Source organism: Microtus pennsylvanicus, chromosome 5 (genome assembly GCF_037038515.1).
Source record: "Microtus pennsylvanicus isolate mMicPen1 chromosome 5, mMicPen1.hap1, whole genome shotgun sequence".
Classification (NCBI taxonomy): domain Eukaryota; kingdom Metazoa; phylum Chordata; class Mammalia; order Rodentia; family Cricetidae; genus Microtus; species Microtus pennsylvanicus.
Genome location: NC_134583.1, coordinates 39755079 through 39777725, shown reverse-complemented (window position 1 = coordinate 39777725; position 22647 = coordinate 39755079). Strand labels below are relative to the sequence as shown.

At 36.8% G+C, this 22647-nt stretch overlaps 1 protein-coding gene across 20 annotated transcripts in view; it reads right to left on the bottom strand.

Annotated features, from left to right (window-relative positions):
* The window catches only part of Ralyl (RALY RNA binding protein like), an 806938-nt gene that overhangs the window by 78525 nt on the left and 705766 nt on the right, over nt 1-22647 (bottom strand). For all 20 annotated transcript variants that reach the window (XM_075971526.1, XM_075971521.1, XM_075971520.1 and 17 more), the window contains one exon: nt 16786-16949. In XM_075971526.1, the coding sequence (XP_075827641.1) occupies nt 16786-16949 (164 nt within the window). The remainder of the gene's footprint in view (nt 1-16785; nt 16950-22647) is intronic.

Sequence of the window (22647 nt, the reverse complement as noted above, 5' to 3'; positions counted from 1 at the left end):
TGTACATCCCATTAAACAAGGAAACGTGCAAAGTTCTGTCTTCTTTTAGGGCCCCAACAAGTAATAATGAAATGACTCTCTGGCTGCCTGTAACCTCCAGACATGAAGGTATGAAGTGCTCACAGGGGTCCTAAGAGCAGACTCGGCTTATAGTGCTGTCTGCCTCTCCCATAGTCATGGGAGACAACTCCTCATCTTAGTGCTATATGTGGAGGAAACTGTGAGCCCCAGTCCATGAGAGTCAATGTCTGCATCCAGATGGTACTGGTTTTGTGGCCGCATGGATCCTTCCTACAAGGTAGTCCCCAAAGGGGTCACCTCTGCTCCTACTGTTGTTCTAACTCCTGTCTGACTTGCTTTCTACCCCTTTCTATCTGCTAACATTTTCTCTGATGTTAATTCATTGATACAGGCACTCTATTGTGAATCTGTATTTCTAGACTAAGAATTTTAGAAGTTGGCAATGTTAGTAATTGTTTTTTCCAAAAACTACATGTTAAATAAATAACACAAATGTAGGTCCAATATCTGTCTTCACTTTTATTTACTCTTATTTGGCCTTTTTTTCCCACTCACCACTCAACCTAGCTTTCTTGTAAATAGTTCTTAAAGTAATATTTATAATTCATCAGTCTTGTGCTAAACTGAAAATTTCCAGAATCTTTCCTCTTTCTATGGCAAGAAAGATAAGAAACACATCCCTGAAGAGTGTTCTTATATAATCCCAAATGTCTTCCATATGATTTGAGTTTGAATGCGTGTGACCCAGCTTGTGGCATTATTTTGGCAGACTTCATAACCTTTAGGAGATGAGATATGATTGGCAGAATCAATTCCTGGGCATGACCCTCATGGGTATGTTTGTCTTGTCCACCTCCTGTGTTGACCTCTTGTTTCTTGGTCATCTATGGCTTGACAAGTTGTTCTCTGCCATATGCTCACCTACCATGATGTTCTGTCCAATACATGGTACCAAAGAATGCAGAATCAAGTAGAACCCTCTGAAACCCCGAGTGAAACTCGATGCTTTAAGTTGTTTCTGTAATATGGCCACAGTACTTGAACGAAATTAAGGTATAAACACAATGTTCAAAAGGGTATCTAGGATATTCTGAAAGTGCATTTTCACTTTTCTACTCCACCTCTTGTTTAAGTCAACCATCTTTTATAGAACAGCTTCCTGTTAAAAAAGGAGTTTTCTTCAAATCTGTGTGCTTTGGCTACATGAAGTGTCTCTTTCTGTGTATTTCAAGCCTCTACTTTAGCAGAAATAAGCACATTAGCTACTTAGTGCCATGCTCAGAGAAACAATAGGACCAATAGGTGGTAAAAGAAGAGCTTACTGTGATTCGTGCTATGCACTGTACTAGAGAAACATGTTTCTCTAATCAAAGGTCTTTTCTGTTTCCAAATGTGTGTCTCAAAATTTTACCAAGATTTTAGGCTTTAGACTTGTTTGCGTATGAATTCCTCCTTTACAAACCCACTGAAGAGTGAGAATCTCACCTGCAATCTCTTTAATGGTGCCTCACATTTACTGCAGCACTTTCACTGATCATCGACTTCCTTTTGCATGTCTGTACTCCATACTAAGTGATTCGTTTCTTGCATGAATACCTCTTGATTAGACACTCAGGAAATTCAACAGCCCCAATTTTCAGTTTTTTTCTGTATGTTTTGATAGTCTCCCTTATCCTTCTACTGATTGCTTAGGTTCCTGCCTTGAAAGTTTAGGAATTAAATCAGTGCTGTTTATTTAAAAATGACTAAAACAGCTTAAAAAGAGATGTTAAATCAGGTAAACTGCCAAAGAAAAGGTCTTGTCACAATAAGCCAGGTTCTGAAAACTTAGGGGTAAATTTCAGGGTAGTTGCGGGACAGGGATAAATTAAAAAATGTACACGTCCTTAGGCTCTATAACTAAAGTGCGTCTGTGGAAAGAGTGCCTTCAATTCTTTCTTCTCTGTTACCACATTAATAATAGAACATTATTCAGTGCTTGGACACAATAAACAATAAATATTAGAAAATTTGCTATATATATATTGATATGGTGACTTCATGATAGTTTCAACCAGGCTAACACACTTTATTTTCAACCATTTGTGTATCTGGTAGACGCCAAAATTCATAAAGTACTATTCTTAGGAGTTGACTGGCTGGGAGACAGTAAACAGCCAAGGAGCTCAAAAATGCAATTATCACAAAACTGTACCTGTGCCTTGTCAAAATTCTATGATGAAAGAAAAAGAAATGAAAGATGATTTTTGGCAACTAACTCTTTGAATATTTCCTAATTCATCTTTAATTCATAACCCTCATGTTTGCACTGCATAAAATATAATGCTCATAAAATACAAAGTATGGAATAGTGATATTGGGGATTTTCTTCTAAAAGTAGTTAATATTTTCAGTCAGCTTATTGTTAAAAATTATGATAAAACTATTAACAGAATGATAAATTAGATGTAACTGCTGAACATTATGGATTTTATCATTGAAAGTTTACAAATTTGTGAATATTTTTTCTGCTTCATACATTTCCAGAGCTCTGCTCTGCTCCAGCCTCTGCTGTCCCTTCCACTGGCCCTTTTCAGAATGTGTCAGGCAATCCCAAACTCATCATTTCCATCTAGAAAATTACATTCAGTCCTGAAGTAGTCAGTTCAATGTTACCAACACTAAATATATCCCTACCTCTGATCCCATTCCTCTGCAAGCCTTTCTTGCAACCTAGCTTCTCTCAGATGTTGCTTCCACTTCTTGTTTCCTTAGACATCTATTTGATGAATCATGTGTCCCTCTTAGGGTCTTCCTTTTTACCTAGCTTCTCTGGAGCTGTGGATGTAGTCTGGTTGTCCTTTGCTTTACATCTAATATTGACTTATGAGTGTGTACATACCGGACTTTCTGAGTCTGTGTTACCTCATTCAGGATGATTTTTTTCTAGTTCCATCGATTTGCCCACAAATTTTATAATGCCAGCATTTTTTTTGTTTTATTTATATAGCTGAGTAATACTCCACATCTTCTTTATCCATCCTTCAGTTGAGAGGGGAGAGGTACGGAGTGGGAGAGCAACGAAGGAGAGAGTCACTATGGGGTTAGGGAGAAACCTGGTGTTAGAGAAATTCCCAAGAATCCACAACAATGACACCAGTTAAGACTCCTAGCAATAGTTGAGAAGGTACCGGAATTGGCCTTCCCCTTGTAATTAGATTGGTGAATACCCCAATTATGATCATAGAGCCTTCATCTAGCAACTGACAGAACCAGATGCAGAGATCCACAACCAAGCCCCAGGTCGAGTTCCAGAAATCCAATCAGCAAGGCAGGTTAAGATCATGACGGAGAAATTCACAGATACAGCAGAACCACGCTAGTGGAAACACATGAATTCTAGACCGATAGCTGCGGAGTATCTATTGATCCTAACTATACCCTCCATACAGTGGTGAAGATTGGGCTCTCTCTGAGGACCCTGGCAGTAAGACTAGGATCTATCCCTGATGGATGAGTTAGCTTCTTGCGGCCCATTACCTATGGCAAAATGCCATGCTCAGCCTTAATGCAGAGGAAGAGGCTTATTTCTGTCCCAACTTAATGTGCTAGACTTTATTGACTTCCCATGGGAGTCCTCACCAGTGTAGAGGAGTGGAATTTGGACTTTGAGTGGGGGACGGGAAGAGGGTTAGAGGGGGAGAACTGTTCAACTTAAAATGAAATTAATAAAATAATAAAAAGAAAAAAGTCCCTTTGATGAGGTCACAACTGTTTTATCTTAAATGTTTGATGTATAGACAAACAATATGAATGGAAATAGATAATTATAAATCTCCCTTTAGAAGCTTAGGATACAGCACTGAACAGTAATGAGAAATTTTCTACAATTATAGAACTCCTACCTGGAATGGAAGAGAGCAATAAGCAAGCATATACACTGTACACAGAGATAACACAGAAGTAATGGAGGGTTTGATTTTGCCATTACATTAAGTATATTATGTTAAGTACATTATATTAAGTAGTAATGAAATTTTCAGTGACAGGATATTTCAACAGGTTTCTCAGTTAAAGGAGAACGCAACCAGAGGGGTTAGAGGCTGGTAAATAGAACCGATATGGAGCACTACATACAGGATGGAGAAAGAGTATAAGCAGGTGTTTCAGGAAATGGAATGAATATGTCTGGAGGAAAAACAGTAAGTGGAAGGAGACTATAAGAAAGCAGTGAGTGAAGCTGAAAGAGGAGGTGAACATTGGTTCTGGAAGTCATAGTGACAACTGCTGGGCATCTTAGAGCACCATACTGAATTGGAAAAATCGGTAGGATGATGGGCAGAATTAGGGATTCACTGAAACTGAGAGAATGGTTCATGGGTGGTGTGATGGTTGACTACATTGAACTAAGGACTAGTGCTAAGTATCTAAGCACAGGTGAAAACTGGGTGACTGAACATGTGACTATGGAGTTTAGCAAAGAGATTAAAGGGAAAGAAGAAGCGGTGAGCGGACAAGAGGTGGCATACTCTTAATCAACAGTTAATATGCACAACAAACAACCCTTTTCTAATGTAAGTATGTCCACTTGTTTATGGTACAGGGTATTTTAGGAGAAGTAGTAGTGGTAACTTCAAAGGGAAACTTCTCTCTGCATAAGTTATCCAATAAAAATTATAAAGCATACAGAAAAAACAAGTGTTTGGCCTCTTAAATATAACTTATTTTTTATGTATAATTATAGTGTCTGAGTTTAAAACTACTAAATAACATCCAAAGACTGATAATTGAAAACAGCACTAGCTCATAAAATACATTAACTTTTGTGGATGGAAGACCAGTGTTTGAGAAAATAGGAATCAGTTTCCATCACACAGATAAAGTGAAGTATTTTCCTAAAGTATCATTGTAGAATTTTGTTAAAAAGTAAAGTCATATCAAATTACTATAGATCTGTTTTCTGTAGAGGAAGTTTATTTTGTGATAAGTATTATTACATTTTGATGTAGTAAAATGACTATTAGGCCTTTTTTAAATGTGAGATATGATCTATAAAGGAAATTCGGCATGCAGTATGACACCATCTGCCTACATGTGCATCTCTGATGTACGAAGTGAAAACTAGTTCATTTTATTTTAATCACCTTTGGGTCCAGTCTATTCAGAGACAAATAAGCCTGTAAATCAATGGTTCTTATCTGGGGGTGACTTTGCCCTGTAGTAACTATGTTGCACTTACTTAAGACAGTTTAGGGCTGGAGGGTGATACCTAATGAGAATTTGATCTGTGACTATTCTTCAAAGCACAAGCTATCACACAATCAAGCAAAGATCTGACAAAATACATAATCATAGTGCTAGATTTTTGAAACTCTTGGTTTCTTGATTATAGCATATATTTGATATTCAATATTTAGCATTCCTAATGCTGCAAATCTACTTTTTTTCTGCCCTTTTTGATACTATAATTACATAATTTCTATTTTTAACCTTTCCTCCCTCTAGAACTTCCAGTAGACCCTTCCTCGCTTTGTTTATAAATCCATAGCTTCATTTTACATTATTTGTTCTTAAGGACATAGTGTTATATGTATACACATATCAATCCCTAAATATAACTGGCTCATTCTATATAATGTTACTTATATGTATGTATTTAGAGATTATTTGGAGGTGAAGTATCTTTTAGTAGTAGTTTGGTGACAAGAAGAAAATCTCTATTATTCAGGTGTGTCTACAGCACAACCCAAGCAAAAGTCAAGGTGCTTGGCAGATATCACAAGGGACTTTTAGGTGACCCAGGATTCTATATCATAAAGTGAGTAGATATTTGTGTTAGATGAATTGAGTGGACCATGGAACTAAGCTCGAATTAGAGAAGGGGCTTGAAGTAAGGGTTAGTCTGTTGTCCCACATCATCAGCATCATATGTGATGTCAACAATTTATAAAACTTATGTTTGTAAGCCTGTAAGCTTTACTAATACTTAGTAATATTTATTCATAATTTTTATTTCCGAAACCTTTGGTACAATATCTAAATATGAAAATAAATTTGCCTAGAAATTAATCACTTCTTCTATTCTTTCTGTTTTGTTAATAGGAAGCCAGAGGATGTAATTTTCATAATCTATTGGAATCAGATAAACTGTACATCAAGTTTAAGGTAGAGTCTTGGTCTCCTAACTATAAACATTACTACATTCATTGTGTGACAGGTAAGTTTGACAATGTAAAAAATATAATCGTCAGTTTATTTTTCTTTCTCTATTAACTATTTAATCACACTATTTATTTCAGGTACTTGAAGAAAAGTGATAAACGTTAATTTTCCTAATGTGAATTTGTGAAAATCTTACTGGTGACTTCATTTCATCTGTTTCTGCATCTATATATTTTTCCTTTCATTCATTTATTTTAAGGTGATTCAATACACAGAGGCTATTTACCAATCTTGCAAAGATTTTCAAAAGCCAAACTATGAAGAATTTTGCTAAAATAAGTAGAAGCAATTATTATTCAAAGAATTTCTTAGGAACTAAACTACATATATTATCATACATTTATTCATAAGGTTTACAGATTCCTAATAAAATTTTCTGTATGTTTCTATAACGAGAAAAAATGAAATATTAGGACATTTTGCTTACTAACTGTCCATCAATTATCTACTTCCTGCATCTGTGCATCTAGCATTTGTTTATGAAATATTTACAAGCAGTGACATTTACTCCTCATGATAAGTATGGCCATCATGTATTCTTAAATACTTTTGAAATACATATTATTAAAGTTACTTTGTGGATTATAATTGATTATAAGAGAAGTAATATGTTTACATTACATACAACAGAAGCAATGCATCAAGTTTAAGGAAGAATGACCAAGATTATGTCTCTCTGAGTTTCTATTTACCCCTAAGCCATGAACTATTTATAGTGAACTGTCTTCCTGAACTCATGAAATTTATAGTTGATGTGAAAAGTATGTAAACAACTTATTATAAAATATAAGAACATAAATACATAATATAATGAGAAATAAGTGAAAAGATTCTATGACTTGACAACAAAACTTCCTCTCACTATAATAAGACCATCATATAATAAGTGTCTTTAATAAAGGGTCATGTTTACTTTTGTTTTGTTATATTATCTCCTCAGGGTAATGTCTGTTTCGTGTATGTAAAATAAGGCTTAGCATGTGATATGTCCTGATGAATTGAACTTGTGTAATTAGATAAAAATTAAAAAAAATATTTTTATGGGATTTGGTTATTGATTTTCAAAATATCCATAAAGTATGAGACAGTACACAAAAGTCTGTTTTCTTTTGAACTTTTAAGAAAAGGGCAGAATTTTACCCCATCTTTCAGACTGACTAAGCGTAATCCATTGCTCATTTTTGAGTTTCTTCATAGCCAATGATATAGTTCATTGTGAAATGAATGAATAGCAAAGTTAAAATTCAAAAATAAAAAAAAATAGTTTAGTAGCATATTCCACAAATATCTGAGAACATTAAGCTAACTACATTCCTATAAAAATAAACACATAAATAATGAACATGAATTATAGGGCTTAAATCCCATAAATTGAAGATGAATGCCTGGTTTGTGTTTACAGGATGGTGGTGACCTCAAGATCAGGAAGGTCTAAATTTGGTCCCAGAGTACTTTTACCTGAACTGGAACTTAAACACAGAGACACTGCTAATGATGGTTTGTAAAGTAATACAATGGAGCTGGTGAAAAGTTTCTGAAGATAAGGGAGCACTTTCAATTAAAACTACATGAACATGAGTTTAGAAACCTTAAGGAAAGTCAAACATGATGGAATTTGCCTTTAATCACAGCTCTTAGGAAGCAGGAGTAGGCAGATCTCTGTGAGTTTGAGGCCAGCCTGGTATACAGAGCAAGTTCCAGACAGTCAAGGCTACACAGAGAACCCCTGTCTCAAAAATGTAAGGAAACAAGCAATGAAACCCTGAAGTAAGATTTCAATTCAGCTCAGAAAATGTGTGGTGAATAGTGGGGAAGGGAAGCCTAGGCCAGATGTTTCATGGAAAACAAGGATTCTGGATTCTTATTTGGTCATTGGTAGTAATTTTGATTTTTTGGTATTAAATTGGCAAAGATGCTGCATCCTGGTGCTGGGATAGTAAGAGTCATATTAGTCAGAGGTCTGTAGAGCAGATAACATTCTTCTTCTGTGTTACCCTGATTATAAACCGAGAGAGAAGAGTCAGGGTTGGGCCTTTGACTTACAGGCAGGACTTATGCTCATAGGCTTTTATAATTGAACCATGGAAGTACTAGGTCCTTCCTGGATGCTAATGGAACTTGGAAATGTCTTATGGTATGATGTTTAAAAATAATTTTGTTTAACAAGCATTGCCAACAGTAAGTATTTGCTTCAAATAAAGTTATAAGGATAACTCTATGATTAGATCTCATTTTGAAGATGAGATATAAAACACAGCTTAAAGAATGCCACAGCAACTACTATATTCTACACACAGCAATTTCTTTTCCCACAGTTTTAACAACATGGTATGCAGTAACAATAACAGAATTGGTAAATAACATGATTTAAATGAATGTGCCTAAAACTTTGTATAAATAAGTAAAATTTTCCCTTTGAGAACTATGAAAAGCATAAATATTGCTTGAATTTTCAAGATAGAAACTAGAGAAATGCATGCAGGGATTGAAGGAATTAAGGGTTACAGGTTCAGCACACTTTGGAACACACATTCTACTCAGAACAGTAGACAGTCAGGTCTTTTCTCTCCGTTGAAACTGACTCTTGGAACAGTGTCTGGTTTTATTTTCTAGGTTCATTGACTTTTATAAACTTAATTCAAATTTCTTCGAATAGGCTTTATATAACTACATTGGCTAACTTACCTCACTGTTTTGATAGTTTCACAATCTGAGTACATTCATGCTTGGTTCTGGAGAGCAGATGGAGAGGGACGCTTCGTGTCGCTTTGAAAATATTAATGATACTTCTTTGGGTAATGTTTATTTTCATTATAATGACATGATTTTTTAAGAAGACGCAAACACAGGAAGTCTTACTATTAAGAAAAGCAGTCAATAATCATCTATTATATTTAACTGGACTACCTCTAACTTCTTGTACATGCTTTTATAATAACCTGTCACTTATTTTGTCATTTATGTTAACAGAAAGATATCAGCTGTCCTCCTTCCCCTCCGTTTACATTATAATTTAAATTAATGGAAGATATTGATAAGTTCATTCTTTTTCTTCAGAGGAAAATTTTGCGTACAAAGAAAATGCAGCTAATTTTCATGGGCATGCATGTCTTTAATTTGATAAGGTATCTGTAATATAAATCTTTATTTTATGTCTGTGATAAAAGGTTGGACAAGTTTGTTATTTGAAAAGGAACAGAAATACATAAAAGAACTCTAATCTTATTTAGCCTTTTCAATTGTTTTAATTGAATTTATTTATGACTTCTTTATGTTTAAAATTTTAAAATATTCCCTATTATATATACTTATATACATGTAATATATAGTATATATATATAGTTTTACAAAAAATAATATCATAATTTATATAGACTGAGTACACATATTTCATGTACTGAATTCTGTGTGTGTGTGTGCATAATCCCTGTCTGTATTACTCTATTGAGCAAGGGTAAATTATCAACACTTCTCAAGTTCAAACTTAAATGATATTTAAGTCTGCAAAGTTCAACAATGACAGTGATATCTTGTGTTGGGGGTAACCAATATCAATCTCATTGGATGGGAGGCACACTCAGCAGGAAGTAATAAATGTCTGATACCATAAACCCAGTGATCATTCCATTGCTGGTGAAGACTTGGAAATTAGAAGAGAACCTACTTCTGTTACTTTCTATAGCCATTATAATCTTTAACTTTATTGTAAGTGCTTATCCTGATACCAACATATAAGTGTATCTCTCATCTCTCATCAAAAAAACTTCTTTTTCAGCATATGGAGGCCATTCAAGAAAGCCATAGTTGGTCAAAATACAGAGAACAGCTGGGCACAGAGTGCATATGCCCCAGTTGATATGCAAGTCCTGTGCATAAATCTTAGGCAACAAGGAAGAGGAAGCTGAAAGTGTATAAGGGCAATTGGATTGGGACATCTGCTATGATATTATATCTTGTATACATCAGGTCAGTAAAGTAGCATCCACAAAATATCAACAAAATAGTTGTTTAAATAAATAAAGTGTGAACAATAAGAACATCAAGAGATATGCCAATGAAGATAGGGAAACCTCTCAAAAGATATTATCCTTAGATGAAGAGCTACTGAAAATTAATGCCTACTGACAGAAAGATAACCAGTGTTTCTCAAGGATGAAGCCCTCTAATTGGTTATTCAATACCAAGTGGTCAGCTGTAAACATATAAACATACAATCAATAGTGATGGACTTAGAACACTGTATTTATGTGTATATGTATGCATATAATTTCTGGCCTCTTTTCATTATTTGTTGATATATATTCCTAAATACATAAACATGAGCTGTTAAATCTACATAATGCCATTTGTATGTATTGTTCCAAGGATAATAAAGATTGATTGGTGAATCACCAATTGATATACTCTTCCTTGGCGCAGAAAATTTCTGCCATTCTCATCATTCTTAGTCTCCTGTACTTGTTCTGTACTTGTTTGTGCAGGGTTGAGATTGTGTATATTTTCATTTATCCACATTAGCATGTCTATTGGTGTTATCCTTGTTCTGCTCAGGTCTAGGTAGTCATGTTTTGAGACTTTACGGTTATAGGTCCATCCTAGGAGACACAATTGTTAAAAACTCCCTCATATTCCAGATCTTACATTCTTCCAGACTCCTCCTCCATGATCCCTGAGCCTTAGTATGAGAGTTCTATCATGGATATTCATTATTGTGGCTTTCTGTAATGATCTCTGTCTCTGGAAGAGATGTTTCCTTGATGAGGGTTGAGGACTACACATATCTATAGGCATAAGGGCAAATATTTAGAATTCTTTTCGTGGTTATGGTGATTTCATAAAGTGATTTGTAGGTTCTTCTCCAAGACTTATGATATTGCTAGACCCAGGGAATAGACTAGGTTTCCACTACCACTCTTGTTGAGTGGTCTTATGTGTGAGTAGAGTGCTGTTGGTAACCACTAAGGTATGCATGTCACTACTGCACTCTTTGCATTATCATTGTTTGTATTCATGGATTTCACAGATGTTATAGCTTTGTAGGACTATTGTTTATCTCCTTCCTTGTAAGTTTGCATGGTGCCATCTGGTACCATGAAAACTAGTCCTCGGGAAGATATTCAGGTCACTTTCAGCTCAAGGGGCTCTGGGTGCTCTTTCTGGAATGCATGGTGTTTTTAACAATAGGGACTTACTGTCCACATTCAGAGAACAACCAAGGGCAATAGCATTAACCTACAATGTTTTAGAAGTGTCTTGGACACCCCGGACCAACAATTCAATAGAGAGCTTCTTTGTGCTTGGTGATCTCAAAAAATGAAAAATTAAAAATAATAATTGTGATCAAAAGAAAGGAAATTTAAATTTTTAAAAAGAAAAATATTTAAAATGGTTGCCAGTCATCATTATTCACCTTTGGAAAATTATCTCAATAATGCCTTTTACTTTACATGATTTTTCTCCTCTGCAGAAATCAGTCATATTAAAAATTCTGAAATAACAAACACTACCTGAGTTATAATATTAATTTCCGCTTCTTAAGTTGTCAACTCATTAAATAATGAGAAATGATTATCAGTAAAAGAGTAAAATGTATACAAATCATGTTTACTCAGATTATGCCAATATAACAGTACAGTTTTTCACTTTATTTAGAACTTTAATTTGTGATTTAAGTTTTTAAAACTTGACTATTTCTATAAATTAGGATAATTGTACAAGAAAATAGATAAAGCTGCAAACAATAATGCAGAGTTGAATAAAACAGAAAAAAGACAAACATTGTATATATTCTCTCATTTGTTGATGTTAGCTTTGACTATTCAGATATATATATATATATATATATATATATATATATATATATATATATATATATATAAAATACACACTGAGAAAATTTTACCAAACATGAGAGAACAATAAAGAAAAGAATGGATAAATAAATATGCTCAATGCCAAGAATGGGTTACTCCTTCTTTTGGTATTATTGGATAGTGAGGTCCTATATTTCCCCAAATCTTATAGGTTATTTCCATTTCTCTTATTTACCCTCTATAACTTGATAGTGAGAACATTTTGCTGAACATATCTCACACTTGAGTCATAGGACACATTGAAATCAAACTGATACTAATCTGCCATTTCACAGTGGTGAAAGTTATTGTCTGCTTTACTGAAGAAGAAAAATTTATTCATCTATGAACCCTGTGAGCTATAATACTATAAAACCTGTAAAAACATGCCTGCAGTTGCAATATTGGCACAAAGATCCTGGGAATAAGCACTACTTTTCTGTTTGGGTTTAAGTCCCATTCCACAAGATGAAACACGTATTTGGTACCATTTTCAGTTGAAGAGCCTATGTATTGATTAGCCATAGGAGATGGAAAGAAAATAATGTTGGTGTTTTGTTAAACAAACATAATATTAAGTAATTACCAGTTACTTATCATTATAACCAGAAATTATTGCCTTTCTCAAACCTCACCATTAAATCATCAATTTTAAGTAGATGGTGATTAACACAGAGATCTACAAGTGGCCAAGGTGGACAAAAAAGGGCTTCAGAGTTCTCAGCCATAAATAGAGCATATATACCACACTTTTTTTGAATGTCCAGATATCATGCAGAAAAGAAGGCAGAAGGAATTTAAGAGACAGAGGAGATGGAAATAGTGTCTTCTGGACACAGCAATGCAGCTACACATATGAGCTCACAACAGTAATGACAACATGCACAAAACCAGTACAAAGCCAAGTCAGAGCAAATCTTAGAATGGAAAGAGTATGTGGGCATGAACTCTCAGTCCCTGGATAAGAACCTTAGAAACTGATACCTCCTGGGAGAATTAATGCCAAGTGTGGAACTTGGTGAAAGTCAGTCATGAATGACCACTTATTCACAAATATTTGACCAACAAGAAGTGTTCTTGATGGTGAAAAATGTAAAATGTTGGGATCATTGGAAAGCGGAGTACATCTTTGAGGAGTTGAGAAAAGAGGGGGAATATGATCAAAATATTTTTATAAAACTTTAAAAAGAAGTATAAAAATAAAAAAGTTGGAAACTTATAGAAGATCCCTGCTCTGAACTCTCCTTATCTCTCTCTGTCTCTCTCTCTCTCTCATTCTTCTGTCTCTGTTTCTCTCTCTCTCTCTCTCTCTCACACACACACACACACACACACACACACACATACACACACAGAGACAGACAGACACACACACCTTATCAACACAAACAGAAGCAATGGCAAACACTTCCAACATAAGAATGAGGCGACTAGCCAGGCAGTGATAGCACACACTTTTAATCCTAGCACTTCGGAGGCAGAGGTAGGTGGGGTAAGTACATCTCTGTGTGTTCATGACCAACCTGGTCTCTACAGAGTAATTTCCAGGACATACAGGGCTGCTACACAGAGAAACCCTACCTTGAAAAAAAGTATTTGAAAACATTACTAAACTGACTATATGTAAAAGACTTTTAACTATAGAAATAGACTTTTAGTTGCTCTCTTGGGCCAAACTCAGCAGCATGATGATTTAAGGAATTTAAGGAAACATAAAAAGTGATAAAGTACTTATGTATTAAAATACATTTTTATAGAAGATGTGTTGAGCCCTAATTTCTCATACCTTGAAAACATCTTATTTGTGAATTGGCCTTTGCAGAGAAAACATTAAGTTGAGGTAGTGAGACTAGTGTACGTCTAATCAGGGAGGAGAATGTACATAAAAACACAGAGAAGTACATTGTAGTTGAGTCTCAGTTATCCCAGATATGTAGCCTCTAAATTCCTAATTGCTACAACTTTAGAAAATTGATACAAGAAGCAAAAGTATAACCCAGCAATCCAGATGGAAAGCTCAAAATAAAACATTACACAAAGTAAAATTCAATACTAAAATAGCAAATGGAATATTGTTTCATAATATTTACAGTTCTCCAGTTAAGAGCACTCGCTCATTTATATAAATAAACTCAGTCATTTATTCCATGCACCACACTTCTGGGATGTGGCTTCTGCCTTTGTTATAAAGATGATAAATGGGCTAAGAAAGAAATCAGAGAAACGTTATTCTTTATAATAGCCACAAACATCATAAAACTCAAGTTTAACTGTATCAAAGACTTCAACATAAATCAAGCCACACTGAACCTCATAGAAGAGAAAGTGGGAAGTAGCCTTTAATGCACTGGCTGAGGAGACCACTTCCTGAATTTAACACCAGTAGCACAGGTACTGAAATCAACACTTGATAAATGGAACCTCCTGAAACAGAGAAGCTTCTGTAATAAAAAAGGTCATAGTCAATAAGACAAAATGGCAACCTACAGAAAGGAAAAAATCTTCACCAACCCCACGACTGATCTCAAAAAATATACAAATAGCTCAAAAATTAGACATCAAAGTACCAAACAATTCAATTATAAAATGGGGTACAGACCTAAACAGATAATTCTCATCAGAGGAATCTCACATGGTGGAATGGCACTTAAGGAATTGCTTAGCATCCTTATTCACCAGGGAATATCCACCAGGGAAATGCAAATCAAAACGACTATGAGATACTGTCTTATCCCAGTAAGAATGGTTAAGATAAAACACACTAATGAAAGCTTATGTTGGAGAGGCCATGGAGTAAGGGGAACACTCTTCCATTCTTGGTGGGAGTGAAAATGTGTACAGCCACTTTAGAAAACAGTATGGCAGTTTCTCAGAAAACTTGGAATCAATCTACCTCAAGACTCAGCAATACTACTCTTGGGCATATACTCCAAGGATGCATACTCATACCAAAAAGACATTTGCTCAGCTATGTTTATAGTAGCATTATCTGTAATAGCCTGAACCCGGAAACAACCTAGATATCCTTCAGCTGAAGAATAGATAAAGAAAATGTGGTACATTTACACAATGTAGTACTACTCAGTGATAAAAAACAATAACATTTTAAAAATTTCAGGCAAATGAATGGAATTAGAAAACACCATACTTAGGGAGGTAACCCTAATATAGAAAGATAAACATGGTAAGTACTCACTAACAAGTGGATGTTAGACATAACGCAAAAGATAACTAGCCTACAGTTCACAATCCCAGAGAAGCCAAGAAGCAAGAAAGACCCTAAGAGAGACATACATGGATCCCCATAGGGAGGGACATTAGACAAGATCTCCTGAGTAAATTGGGAGCTTGGGAGGCGGGTGAAGGGTGGAAGTGGATCAGGGAGAAGAGAAGGGAAGGGGGAAGGAGAACTTGAGGGATCAGGAGGGACAAGTTGGGAAATGGACAGAAAGGGAGAGCAAGGAAAGAAATGTCTTGATGGAGGAAGTTATTATGGAGTTAGCAAGAAATCTAGCAGCAGGGAAATTTCCAGGAACACACGAGGATGACCCCAACTACTAAGCAATAGTGGAGAGCATGACTTAACTTCCTTTCCCATGTAATCAGATTTATAACTACCCTAATTATCATCATAAAACTGTTGCAAACAGCATCAGAGATCCACAGATAAGCACTGAGCTGAGCTCCTGGAATCCAGTCATAGAGAGGAAGGAGAGGAGTGCTAATATGAGCAAAGGGGTCAAGACTATGATGGGGACACCCACAGAAATAGCTAACGTGAGCAAGTGGGAGCTCACTGACTATGGATTTAGAGCTAGGGAACCTGCATATGACTGACTATCTTTCCTCTCTGAATGTCGGTGACAGTTGTATGACTTGAGTGGTTATATTGGGCCATAAGCAGTGGAACCAGTGTTTATCCCTAGTACATGAATTGGCTTTCTGGAACCCATTCCTTATGGATGGATACCTTGCTCAGCCTAGATCCAGGGGTGAGGTGGGGAGGACTTTGGTTCTGCCTCAAGCGATGTGAAGGATTTTCTTGACTTCCCATGGGAAGTCACTCACTCTCTTTCTCTCTAAGTGGATGGTGGTTGGGTAGGGAAAAGGTGAGAGGAGAGTACTGGGATTCGTATGTAAAATAACATTGCCTTAAAAATAAAAAAATAAAAAAAAGAAAGTTGGCATCTCTACATTTTACTGACTTTTGTGAAATGATGTAAGGATCTTTACTATATATTGAAATATATAGTCAGTTGTATATCTTTCCTAGTAACCTAGGATAATTGTTATGTTTATTAAGAGTTTTCTTGTATCATTTTTCCAACTTTAATCTTGAATATCCTAATTATAAAATATTCAAAGCACATTTTATTCACGTTTCTTTGAAAGGAAAGACTGTATATCCTTTTAAAGTGACAGTGTTTCCTCATTAAAAGCAATATGTTCTATTTTCATGCTTTTCTCTATCACAGACCAACTAGGCTGAAAGTTCAACGCGACTTACTGTGATAAAAGTCTATTAAAATAAGTTCTGGGTTGCCTATTTATTGTCTGTCTACCTTAGTACAATGTGGTAGAATTCAATAATAGATAATTATTCATGTTTTTATATTAATAGTTACCAGGCAACCATTGACTATAGGCCTTTATTAATGATGGTTATTCCTATATTTATTTGCAGAAAAACAAAACAGGGAGCATTACTTACATTTAGAGCCTGATGAAGATGACACTCCAACAGTAGATCTGGAACCCCCTTTCATGGAAAAGACACCTTTTCCCCTACGTGTGGTGGTGACAGCCACTCTGGGACGCTTCAGGGGGATGACAGCTCGAGGAGGTGGAGGCACACGCCCATGATAATCAAACAGCCTTCACAAACACAAATGGTTGAGTGTTAGTAAGATGCCGAAACATTCTTGGAAACAAATGGAATTATTCAAAGAATACTCTTGTAAAATTTTGTTGCAAGTATATATTTTACCCTTGTTTAGTATTCAGACAAGTTATTTATAATTAGTCAGTTTATTTTCATGAAGCAACAGGATGCTTGTTCTGAATGTTAGAATTTAACCAGACTCTGAACTTTTGTAATATAGGAAAGGAGCTTTGCTGTGATAACAGAATGAAATCTGCCAAAATCAGACTGACTCAGTGTCCTTTGATATATTTCTTTGCTTAAGTAAATAAATTTACACTAATATTGAACATACACTTGGATACTTAAACATATATTGGGCACTTATTAAATTAACTTGAGAGTAGAATGATTATACAGAATCATGAGCAAAACTGCAAAAAGAAATTCTCTGTGTGAGGGGAAAAATAGAAATAAAATCAGCTTAAGAAGAAAGTATAGGAACCGTATTAAATTTTGCCCTGGTTTTCACGGTGCTGAAGCTAATCAGGGGCCACTCTGTGACTGAGGCAAAAGGAAACAGAGCTAGCATGAGGGTACAGATGTTGGCTGAAAGAGTAGAGGGAACTGATAATTGTTTCTTCAAATCATTGTTCTGAGTGCTTTTCAGGTATGCAAATTAAAATGGAGACATTTGTAGAGTAAGTTAGTAAAATGTTTCTAACTGAAAAGAAAATCAGTTAATTCCCTACTATGACTAAAAGAAAAACTAATATTCACCACAGCAATGTATTTCTCTGAATAGCAAAATGAGTAAAGGTATAGGGATGTTAGCTCACATATGTAAATATGTCATTCAGAGATTTGAATGATTCATATCATCACTTCTGCAAACTCATATGCAGCAAAATTTTATATGACAGCATATTTGAGAATATAACACCTTAGGGAAAAAATGCTGGCTTATATTTATTAATTTATTTTATAAAAATATTTGCTATCAAATAAGGTATGTAATTATATTACCAAGAACAAAAGGAAAGATAGTATTGATTTATATTTATGGTTGTTATATATTTTATTTTGACACTATTACATGAATTTTAGTTTTGCAATTGATTTAAAGCAGTCAATAAATAAATCAATATGAAATCCAGAGAATAAATTCAAATAAAATTTAGAGAAGAGAAATTAGAACAGGAAGAAAATAACAAAAAAATTCACAAGAAATTATTTTATAAAAGTATTACTTTTGAACATATAATTCTGAAAATGTTATTTTTTGAAAATAATATAGGAAGCAATAAAAGTATATACTGGTTTTTAATAGTTTGTTAAATATTTACAGCTATTACATCATAAAATAAAAGGACAACACTTAAGTTTAAAAGGAGCTTTTTAAAACAAAGATAATCTCCTACATGCCTAGAAAGGAAAAGAAGTCAAATGTGGCAGAGATCAAGAGAAACCTTTCCTGTTTAACTGGCAAGGTCCAAGACAGCGGGGGCCTGCAGGCAAAGAGCAGTGGATGTCAGTACCCTAGGGTTCCCTTCAAAGTCCACAGCTGGAAGAGCAGAAAGGGGTTATGAATACAGGCCATACCAGCAAAGACCTGAAAACCAGAAGGGTCAAGAAAATCTGCCCCTCATTTCAATCACAAAACAAGGCGTACATTAGTTATTTGTAAGATGAATTCATAGTGGTCCCTAAGTGAGGGGGCCGCAGCACCATACCCAAAACAATCAAAAGGAAGAAAATAGGATATTTTGTTCATCTCTTCAAATCAGAAATTATCATTTGAAATAAAAGTTTCCCCTCATTTTCCATGTGCCTTAAACAGGTTCATTATGTAAGCAAACCTACTCATTGTGTAAAGATAATAAGCAGAGCAATGACTTTGGGGATTCAGACAGATAAGAACCCTGATGGATGTGATGAGAAAATGAACCTCCACACTCATTATTAATCTAATTGCAATGCCCTTTAACCTTAAAAGACACTTTCTAGGTCACTGAAACTTTTGTCAATGTGTTGTAACACTCTACAGGCTGTGTTCCACAACCTTTGTCTGATATTGGGCATTCCAGGTGGGTCCCTTCTCTCAATGTCTAGTGGCTCTCTTCGTCAAAGAATCAGGAGGGATTTCCACCAATTAATTCCGTGACTGTGGAAAACATTAGAGTTTAAGTGTTTTGTTGTTTTTCTCCTACCTTCCGGCAAACTCTCCTTTATTAAGCTGCTCTGAACAACAGTGAAAGTACCGAACTTTCTTTTCTCATTACAGACCAGGAATAGCCAGCATGCACAGCTTTGTATGATGGTATGTCATGTTAAATTAACTCAGTCTTCACAGTGTTGAAGCTCTTTGTTTTTTAATTTGATTTTTATTGAGCTCTACATTTTTTTCTGCTCCCCTCCATGCCTCACACCTCCCCCTTTCAAAGTTCCCTCAGGTTCCTCATGCTGTCAATTTACTCATGAGATCTTGTCTCTTTCTACTTCCCTTGTAAATTAGATCTATGTAAGTCTCTCTTAGTGTCCTAAGAGAAGTTGCCTTTTGTCTTAATGACAGTGTCCTTTGCATTGCAGAAGTTTCTCAGTTTCAGGAGGTCCCATTTATTCATTGTGGCTTTTATTATTTGTGCTATTGGGGTTATACGTAGGAAGTGGTATCCTGTGCCTATGTGTTGCAGACTACTTCCCACTTTCTCTTCTATCAGGTTCAGTTTGGTCAGATTTATATTGAGGTCTTTAATCCATTTGGACTTGGGAGTCAATCTACCTCAGGATCCAGCAATACCACTCTTGGGAATATACCCAAGAGATGTCCAATCATACTACAAAAGCATTTATTCAACTATGTTCAGAATTTGTAATAGTCAGAACCTGGAAACAACCTAGATGCCCCTCAATGGAAGAATGGATAAACAAAGTATGGAACATGTACACTTTAGAGTACTACTCAGCGGTAAAAAGCAATGACATCTTGAATTTTGCATGCAAATAGATGGAAATAGAAAACACTATCCTGAGGGAGATAACCCAGACCTAAAAAGATGAATATGGTATGTACTCACTCATTAGTGGATTCTAGCCATAAACAAAGGACATTGAGCTTATAGTTTACAAGCCTAGAGAAGCTGAATAATAAGGTAAACCCAAAGAAAAACATGTGTAGATCCTCCTGGAAATTGGAAGCAGAAAAGATCACCGGGCAAAAGTTGGAAGCATGGGGGTGGGGGTGGGATAGTGGAAAGGGGAGAGGGGGAGAGAGAAGGGAGAAGGAAAGGACTGGGGAGAGCTTGGGGGAGTGGGAGGGTTGAGATGTAGGAAGGGCAGATATAGGGGCAGGGAAGACGTACCTTTTTTTTAAATTTATTTATTTATTAAAAATTTCTGCCTCCTCCCCGCCACTGCCTCCTATTTCCCTCCCCCTCCCCCTATCAAGTTCCCCTCCCTCATCAGCTCGAAGAGCAATCAGGGTTCTCTGCCCTGTGGGAAGTCCAAGGACCACCCACCTCCATCCAGGTCTAATAAGGTGAGCATCCAAACTGCCTAGGCTCCCACAAAGCCAGTACGTGCAGTAGGATCAAAAACCCATTGCCATTGTTCTTGAGTTATCAGTAGTCCTCATTGTCCGCTATGTTCAGCTAGTACGGTTTTATCCCATGCTTTTTCAGACCCAGGCCAGCTGGCCTTAGTGGGTTCCCGATAGAACATCCCCATTGTCTCAGTGTGTGGGTGCACCCCTCGCGGTCCTGAGTTCCTTGCTCATGCTCTCTCTTCTTCTGCTCCTGATTTGGACCTTGAGATTTCTGTCCGGTGCTCCAATGTGGGTCTCTGTCTCTGTCTCCTCTCATCGCCTGTTGAAGGTTAATATTCAGGAGGATGCCTATATGTTTGTCTTTGGATTCACCTTCTTATTTAGCTTCTCTAGGATCGCAAATTATAGGCTCAATGTCCTTTATTTATATAAGACGTATCTTCATTAAGGGAACCATTTTAGGGCTGGCAAGAGACTTGGCTCTAGAGGGTTTCTCAGCCCCCCTGCTAGGTCCTTGGACATCAGAGGAGAGGGTACCTAACCTGGCCTTGTCCCATAGTCACACAGATGAATATCTCGAATATCACCATAGAACCTTTGTCCAGCGATGGATGGAGATAGAGACAGAGACTCACATCAGAGCACTGGACTGAGCTCCCAAGGTCCAGTTGAAGAGCTGAAGGAGGGAGAAGATGAGCCAGGAAGTCATGACAGCAAGGGGTTGGTCCACCAACTGAAACAGTGTGCCTGATCTAATGGGAGCTCACCAAATCAAGCTGGACTGGGACTGAAAGAGCATGTGATCAAACCAGACTCTCTGAATTTGGCTGACAATGGGGGCTGACTGAGAAGCCATTGATAATGGCACTGGGACTTGTTTCTACTGCATGTACTTACTGGCTTTAGGGAGCCTAGTCTATTTGGGTGCATACCTTCCTGGGCCTGGATGGAGGAGGGAGGGCCTTGGACTTCCCACAGGACAGGGTACCCTGCCCTCTCTTAAGACTAGTAGGATCATTGGTGTTTTCGATTTTAGATGGTATCAAAAACACCAATGATAGCCTTTGCTGGAGAGGATGTGGTGTAAGGGGAACACTCTTCCATTGCTGGTGGGAATGCAAACTTGTGCAACCACTTTGGAAATCAGTGTGGCGGTTTCTCAGGAAATCTGGGATCAATCTACCCAAGGATCCAGCAATACCACTCCTGGGAATATACCCAAGAGATGCCCTATCATACTACAAAAGCATTTGTTCAACTATGTTCCTAGCAGCATTATTTGTAATAGTCAGAACCTGGAAACAACCTAGATGCACCTCAATGGAAGAATGGATAAAGAAAGTGTGGAATATATATTCATTAGAGCACTACTTAGCGGTTAAAACAAACAATGACATCTTAAATTTTGCACACAAATGGATGGAAATAGAGAACACTATCCTGAGGGAGATAACCCAGACCTAAAAAGATGAATATGGTATGTACTCACTCATTAGTGGATTTTAGCCATAAATAAAGGACATTGAGCCTATAATTCATGATCCTAGAGAAGCTAAATAGGAAGGTGAACCCCCCCCCAAAAAAAAAACATATAGTTATCCTCCTGGACATTGGAAGTATACAAGATTTCCAGGCAAAAATTGAGAGCTTGGGGGTGGGGGTGGGACGGGGGTAAGGGGAGATGTGGAGAGAGAAGGGAGAAGGGCAGAATGGGGAGAGCTTGGGGGAAAGGAATGGTTGGGATGGAGGAGGAGTGGATATGGGATCAGGGAAGTATATATCTTAATTAAGGGAGCCATTTGAGGGTTGGCAAGAGACTGGTTCCCAGGTGTCCAAGGAGATGTCCCCAGCTTGTTCCTTGGGCACCTGAAGAGAGGGTGCCTGAACTGGCCCTATACTACAGCCACTCTGATGGGTGTCTTGCATGTCACCATGGAGCCTTCGTCTGATGATGGATGGAGATGGAAATGGAGACTCACATTGGAGCGCTGGACTGAGCTCCCGGGGTCTGATGGGGAGCAGAGGGAGGGAGAGCATGGGTAGGGAGGTCAGGGCCGCAAGGGGTGCGCCCACCCACTGTGATGGTGGGGCTGATCTGGTGGGAGCTCACCAGGGCCAGCTGGACTCGGGCTGATGGAGCGTGTGGTCAGGCCAGACTCTCTGAACGT